This window comes from Gymnogyps californianus, chromosome 26, assembly GCF_018139145.2.
Source record: "Gymnogyps californianus isolate 813 chromosome 26, ASM1813914v2, whole genome shotgun sequence".
NCBI classification, from domain to species: Eukaryota; Metazoa; Chordata; class Aves; order Accipitriformes; family Cathartidae; genus Gymnogyps; species Gymnogyps californianus.
This window is the reverse complement of record NC_059496.1, coordinates 3,184,985-3,192,488: the sequence shown is the minus strand read 5'-3', so window position 1 is coordinate 3,192,488 and position 7,504 is coordinate 3,184,985. Positions and strand designations below refer to the sequence as shown.

Sequence of the window (7,504 nt, the reverse complement as noted above, 5' to 3'; positions counted from 1 at the left end):
CCAGGAGGAGCAACATGTGAGGGAAAAGGATCCCCTTCCCAGGGGCTGGGGGTCAGGGCTTGGCCCTTTGCCTTCAAGGAACAGCCAGCTTTACTCAGAATCTGTTCCTTTACATTGCCTTTGTCTACTTGTCATCACTTTCTCCTGTTTTCTGCTCTAAGCAGCCCCTGGGGAGGCTTTGTCCGTAATGTCCCTCAGTGGGACCCATTAAGGCTCCAAGAAACTTTGGAGTTGGCATCTGACTTTGACTTCTTGAGAAGTTTCTTCAACTTCCTCTCAGTGTCTGAGTTCATGGACTCAGCACCAAACCCACCAGAGGGGTCATTAAAATGCCTTGGGCTGCTCCTCTGCTGCCAGGCTGTGCCGGACTCCTGGGAGGGAGGGAGCTCATGGCAAGCGGGCAGCACTGCAGAGAGACAGCTCTGCCCAGGAGCAGCTCCTCTGCAAAGCGCAGCAGGGCTGAGGGCACTGCCTGCAGGCACCGAGGGGAGAGGAGTGAGGCAGAGAAAGGTTTAAAGGCAGTCAGGAGTAGGGCAAGTGCTGAGGCTCAAAGGAGGAGAAATCTTCGGGGCCCTTGACACAGTAAGTCTCTGGGTGCAGGGCAATGCAGCTGCAGTTTGTGGAGGGATCTCGTAAAGCTGGCATGGCCCACAGGAATCTCATTCCTGTATAGAGGAGGAGGACCTGCTCCAGAGCAGGGATCCCTGCTGCACCATCAGAGGACAGGGCATGACCGCTGCCTTCTCCCAGGGACGGCTGCAGGGCTAAAGCTGGGTGTGCAGCCAGGGGTGCCCAGGGCTGTCCTTCAGAGCAGGGTCCCTGCACCCCAGGGGGCTGTGTGCTGGGCAGGGACTCTGCTGCCTGCCAGGGTCAGCGCTCAGCCTGCCTGGGGAGCTCCCCATGGCGCTGTGGGGAGAAGCTGTGGGTGGAAGGAGAGACCCCCATCAGGGCAGGGTCCTTCTGCTGTCAGGAGGGTGCTGCCTGGCTCAGGGCTGCTCACAGCTGCACATCACCCCCACGACACTGGCAGAGGCAGCTTTTCAAGAAGCACATCAAGACAAGGGGCTACCTGGAAGGAAAGGTGCTTTCCAGGGTCTGTGCTTTCGGTTTCCTCCTGTGGCTGGGGGGGAACAGCAATGCAGCTGTCAGGTTTGGGCAAGACAAGGAGACTCCTACAGCATTCCACTGACAGATCAGTAGGTCTTTGAGGAACTGGATCAAGTTCCTTCACCCATTCATTGGCCAACAGAAAGCTCCCTCCTCTCTTCAGTGTTTTTCTGACCTGACTTGCCAAACAGAGATGCCCCTGGGCAGGAGTAAACAGGAAGCAAGAGGAGGAGGAGGAAAATGGAGGCAAGAGCAGGATGAGGGAAAGGAGGCAACAGGAGGAAAGAGGAACCAACAGGAGAGAGAGCAGGAAGAGGCACCAGGAGGCAACGGGAGGTGAAGGGAGACACAACAAGAAAAACAGGAGGCAACTTGAGGGAGAGGCAACAGGAGGAATCAGGAAGAGGAGGCAACAGGCAGCAACAGCAGGCAAGAGGAGAAGGTGGCAACAGAAGGAACCAGGAGGCAATAAAAGGAGGAGGAGGAAGAGGCAAGAGGAGGCAACAGAAGGCAACAAGAAGAGGGGGAGGAGAAGGAGGAAAGAGGAGGAGGAGGCAAAAGGAGGAAACAGAAGACCACCAGGAGGAGACAACAGGAGGCAACAGGAGGAGGAGAAGGCAGAGGAGGTGAAGAAGCAACAGGAGGCAACAGAAGGCAACAGGAAGAAGAGGCTAGAGGAGTTTAGCTGGATGATCAGGCCCAGATGTTCTCGTGGTATGGAGTCTTCCTGGCAACCAGTCACTAGCAACATCCCTGAGTGACCAGCACTTCGACCAACACTGTGGAACATCTTTATTATCTCCTGGTATGATGGGATGGAGCTCACCTTCAGCTCCTCTGTGGATGATGGCAAGCTGGGGGAGCCTTTTAGCTACCTCATCTACTTCAACCTGCCTCGAGCAGGAGAGTCAGAGAAGACAGTATTCAAGTCCCTTCCAACCTGAGTTATTCTGTCATGCAACGAGTCTTTCCTTTGGAGAGTTGATTGAAGGTAGAATAGGCAGAGGAAGGAGAAAAGACAGAGAGGCAGGAGGAGAGAGAGAAAAATTGCCAATAGAAATACAGCAGTTCCTCTGAGCAATGTTTCTCCATTTGAACCATTGGTAACAAAATGTATTGTGCTAAGTGGCTGCATAAAACTCTTTCCATAGAGCAATAATCAGCTTGCTAATACATACCCTTGGTGCTGCTAATAAAAAACTATGAACAAAATAATGAAAAGGTTCATTAAAAACCTAGCAATGCTGGAAAGGAAGACTTTTTCAGCTATTACATTGAGTTCTTTTATGCCGAAGTTACAAGTTTTTTTGGAAAATCTACATTCAGGGCTTGATTCAGTTATCCACACAGGGGTGGCCACTGCCCTGGGGTAGCTGAAGCACCCATGTGTCCCAGGACATATGGGAGCCCTTCTGGAGCACGAGCTGGTATGGAGGCAGAGTACCTCAGGGGTGGTGGAGGGCATCGCCTGCCTCCAGCACTGCTGGGCAGGCTGAGCAGGAACCTCTACAGCACAGCAGCACGTGCTTGGCTGTGAGGTCACTCCTGACTGGCCAGCAGTGGGAGAAAGATACTTGCACTTGAAAGCCATTACAATATTGTCCCCAACAAGATGAAAGCTTTGGGGAGGTCAGGGGTAGCTGGGACGAGAGAGATGGGAGATTTGGGGGAGGGAAGAGGGGTTTGGCCAACAGAGATGAAAGCTTTTGAAGAGGAAAGATGTGTTCAGGTAATTTTGATGCCACTGCAACACTGACTGTGAAAACATTCATGTTAGGCCTTTACCCTGTTCTAACCAGGAACCTTAAGCCCTAATCCTCCCCTAAACTCTACCCTTCACCCTGACAGGAATCCACTACTCTAATCCCTAACCTCAAACCTTACCTCTAAACCAAAGCCCAAACCCATAAACTCTTACTCTCACCCTATTACTCACTCTCATTCCTAGCTTTATCCCTAACATTAAAATGCTAGCCTTGACCCTAACCCTCACCTCAGCCCTACACCAAACCCTAATCCACAAAGCAAGCCCATACCCTATGTATTGGGTTTGCGTGGCAAGGTTTTGGTAGCGGGGGGACTATAGGGGTGGCTTCTGTGAGAAACTGCTAGAAGCTTCCCCTATGTCCGATAAATTTAATGCTAGCGGGTTCCAAGACGGACCCGCCACTTGCCAAGGCCGAGCAATCAGTAACAGTGGTAGCGCCTCTGTGATAACATATTTAAGAAAAGCAAAAAAAGTTACAGGGGAGTTGCAGTTGCAGCGAGAGAGAGCGGAGTGAGAAGATGTGAGAGAAACAACTCCGCAGACACCAAGGTCCAATGAAGAAGGAGAGGAGGAGTGCTCCAGGCGCCGGAGCAGAGAGAGAGATTCCCTGCAGCCCGTGGTGAAGACCATGGTGAGGCAGGCTGTCCCCTGCAGCCCATGGAAGTCCATGGTGGAGCAGATATCCACCTGCAGCCCGTGGAGGACCCATGCCGGAGCAGGTGGATGCCTGAAGGAGCTGTGACCCATGGGAAGCCCGCGCTGGAGCAGGCTCCTGGCAGGACCTACGGACCCGTGGCCCCATGGAGAGAGGAGCCCACGCTGAAGCAGGTTTGCTGGCAGGATTGTGACCCCGCGGGGGACCACGCTGGAGCAGTTCGTGAAGAACTGTAGCCCGTGGGAAGGACTCACGTTGGAGAAGTTCGTGAAGGACTGTCTCCCGTGGGAGGACCCCACGCTGGAGCAGGGGAAGAGTGTGAGGGAGTCCTCCTCTTGAGGAGGAAGGAGCGGCAGAAACAACGTGTGATGAACTGACCCAAACCCCTTCCCTGTCCCCCTGCGCCGCTCGGGGGGGAGGAGGTAGAGAAAATCAGGAGTAAAGTTAAGGCTGGGAAGAAGGAGGGGTGGGGGGAAGGTGTTTTAAGATTTGGTTTTATTTCTCATTATCCTGCTCCGTTTTTGACTAGCAATAATTAAACTAATTTTTCCCCAAGTCAAGTCTGTTTTGCCCGTGACGGTAATTGCTGAGTGATCTCCCTGTCCTTATCTCGACCCGTGAGCCTTTCATTTTATTTTCTCCCCCTGTCCAGCTGAGGAGGGGAGTGATAGAGTGGCTTTGGTGGGCACCTGGCATCCGGCCAGGGTCAACCCGCCACACCCTAACACTAACCAGACGCCCTCAGCAGAACACCAAACCCTCCCCCTAAGCCCAACAGGGCTGAGGTCTTTGTCCTCTTGCCCGTGGCAGTCGCCTCTGCTACCGAGGCCTACCAGGAGAAACTTTATTTTGAGGCTCTGGACTTTGTTTCTTCCTCACCCCTTCTTGGGGAGGCTGGGAAGTGTTGCACAGTTTTCCTACACTTGGCATTGCTCATCCTCACATCCACTGCCCCCAAGAAGAGCCCTGAGCCACTCGTGAGGGACTGGATCTGCTTCCCAGGGCCTGGGGGTCAGGGTTTGGCCTTTCTGCTTCATAAAACAAAGCAAGGGTTTTCTCAGCATTACAGACACCTGCACAGTGTCTTTGCCTACTGCAAGCACAGCCTCCAGTTATCTGCTCTAACGAGTCCATGGGAGGCTTGCCAGTAATGGCCCTCAGTGGGACCAATCAATGCTTCAAGGTTTTTCTTCTGGCTTTCACTTCTTGAGAGGTTTGTTCAGTCTCTCTCATCATTGGAGGTTCATGGACTCAGGGCCAAATACACCATGGGGCTCATTAAAATACAGAAAGGCCTAACGAGCTATTTCTCTTCCTGTAATTTTCTTCAGGTCTTCAAGACCTGTACAGCTAATTGGAATCATTTCATAGTAGAGTTAAAGAGGAAGATTTCAAAGTGCACCTAGTAAACAATATATTTTTTAAACATTCGATTTTATTAATTTCAGTTTAGAGAAGAGGTGATAGCAGCATTCTCCAATTGATATTGATGCAGAGTGTCTCCTCAGGAGGTCTGGGCAGGCAGGAAAAGCAGTCCTTGAGGTCTGACACTGTATGGACAACCTTGCTCCTCACCTCCCCAGCCTCCCCATTTCTGTCACTGGCCGCCTGGGACTTGCTTCACTTTGCCTTCCATCAGACTTCTCTGAACTCTGGGAGCTGAATGTTACAGCTCCATTGCCCCATCTCCCACCTGCTTTCCTTAGAGAACTGGCTGCACACAGGCACAGAAGCATTTTTCCTGTTTGCAAGCAAAGAAAAGTAAAGCATGATAAAGTTTCCTAAACAAGAAAACACACTCCTGAAGCATATGCTAAGTACAGGATATCTCTAATGAGGTTGCCTTTCTGCAAGGGAGGATCTTATGAGAAATGTTCTAGACAGACAGACACAAACAGTAGATATAAACATAAGGAAAGAATTGGCTAAAGAGACAACTAGACTCCTGAAAGTCAGGCAAGCTTTAACTCCCTGAAGCTCAAAGCAGCAGCATAGGTGAGAGGTATCTGAATGAACAAAGAATAAAAGGAGGAGAAAACTGGAGAATAATGGAAAGGGCCTTTGTCTAGACAGTCTACTGAATGAAATAATGCCAGGCACAAGTATCGGCTGGGAAAGGAGTGGCTGGAGAGCAGCCCTGCAGAAAGGGATCTGGGGGTGCGGGTCGACAGCAGGCTCAATAGGAGTCAGCAGCGTGCCCTGGCAGCCAAGAGGGCAAACCGCATCCTGGGGTGCATCAAACACAGTATAACCAGCCGGTCAAAAGAGGTGATTATCCCGCTGGATTCAGCATTGGTGCGGCCTCACCTTGAGTCCTGTGTGCAGTTCTGGGCCCCACCATTTTAAAAGGATGTTAAGATACTTGAATGTGTCCAGAGGAGGGCAACAAGCTGGTGAAAGGGCTGGAAGGAATGTCCTGTGAGGAGCGGCTGAGGACACTGGGCTTGTCTAGTTTGGAGAAAAGGAGGCTGAGGGGCAACCTCATTGCTCTCTACGGCTTCCTGAGGAGGGGAAGTGGAGAGGGAGGTGCTGATCTCTTCTCCCTGGCATCCAGGGACAGGACGCGTGGGAATGGTTCAAAGCTGCGCCATGGGAGGTTTCGACTGGACGTTAGGAAGCATTTCTTTTCACACCTGGACAACGGGGCTGATGGCTCTCCCAGGGCAGCCCTGGAAGGAGCTGGGACAAGGTGTTCATTCCTCAGGAGCCTGTAATTTGGGTTCCCACCTGCCACTGTGCTCTGTGCTCTTCTCAGGTTGTGGAGATGGGCTCTTGATGAGCTGGTGGCTCTGCTGTGATGGGCCTGGGAGCAGCTGGGGCAGGGTATTAACTGAGTTACTCCTCCTGCCATTGTCAGTGCCTTCTTTGTGTGTGCAGATGAGCTTCTTATCGCTTAACCTAACACAATCCAACAAGAACATAAATCTCCTGAGGCATCTGTATTTGGAGGTTACATACATATGCATTGGTATTGCTTAACATACGAGAGCAGATCATTGGAATTGCTGTCCAGAAATGCACCAGGATTAGGGGAAAAGCTGCTTTGTTGCACGGGCAATGGCTTCATTCAGGGCCAGTATCACAGTCTTGTTTCTAAGACTGTAGATGAACGGATTTAAGAATGGGTACAGGACAGTGTTCAGCAAAGCTACAACTCTGTTTGTCTCCAAGGAAACATCTTCTGAAGGACACACATAGAGAGCAATGCAGCTCCCATATGCAATGGCCAAGGTGATGAGATGGGAAGAACAGGTAGTAAAAGCTTTTTTCCTCCCAGAGGCTGCTGGAAGTTGTACAATACAGAAAAGGATGCCCATGTAAAATACCAGAGTTAAACATAAGGAACCCAGTATGACCAATGATAATAAAACAGAGTCTATTTTCCAAAGCAGGCTGGTGTCAGAGCAGGACAATTTGAATAAGGGCGAGTTGTCACAAAAAAAATGGTGGATCTTGTTCGAGCCACAGAAAGTCAGCCTATAGAGGAGGACCAGACGGTAAGTCGAGAGCATGATGCCTATGACCCAGGTGGGAACAACCAGGTGGATGCAGAGCTGAGGCTTCATGATGGCAGCATAATGCAAAGGCTGGCAGATGGCAACATAGCGGTCAAAGGACATGACAACAAGTAGAACAAGCTCTGTACCGCCCAGGGCAGAATAGAAATAGGATTGGGCAAAGCAGGTGCTTAGTGAGATTGTTCTCCTACCAGAACTCAGGTTCACAAACAATTTGATGCTTGTGGAGGATGTAAACCAGATTTCCAGGAACGACAGATTGCTGATGAAAAAGTACATGGGGGTTTGCAGGCGGTGATCCACACACACGAGGAAGATGATGGTTGCATTCCCCATCACTGTTGTCAGGTATATGAGCAGAAGGACCAGAGAGAGAAAGAGCTGTAGGCTTTGATCAAGCCCCGAGAAACCTTCTAGGATGAACTCAGTAACTGCAGATTCATTTTCTGCTCCCAT

At 51.0% G+C, this 7,504-nt stretch overlaps 1 protein-coding gene across 1 annotated transcript; it reads right to left on the bottom strand.

Moving 5' to 3' along the window:
* Positions 1-6,556: 6,556 nt before the first annotated feature.
* LOC127026013 (olfactory receptor 49-like) lies at positions 6,557-7,504 on the bottom strand. The gene has a single exon (XM_050911131.1). It carries the CDS (start codon positions 7,502-7,504, stop codon positions 6,557-6,559), a length of 948 nt encoding a protein of 315 aa, XP_050767088.1.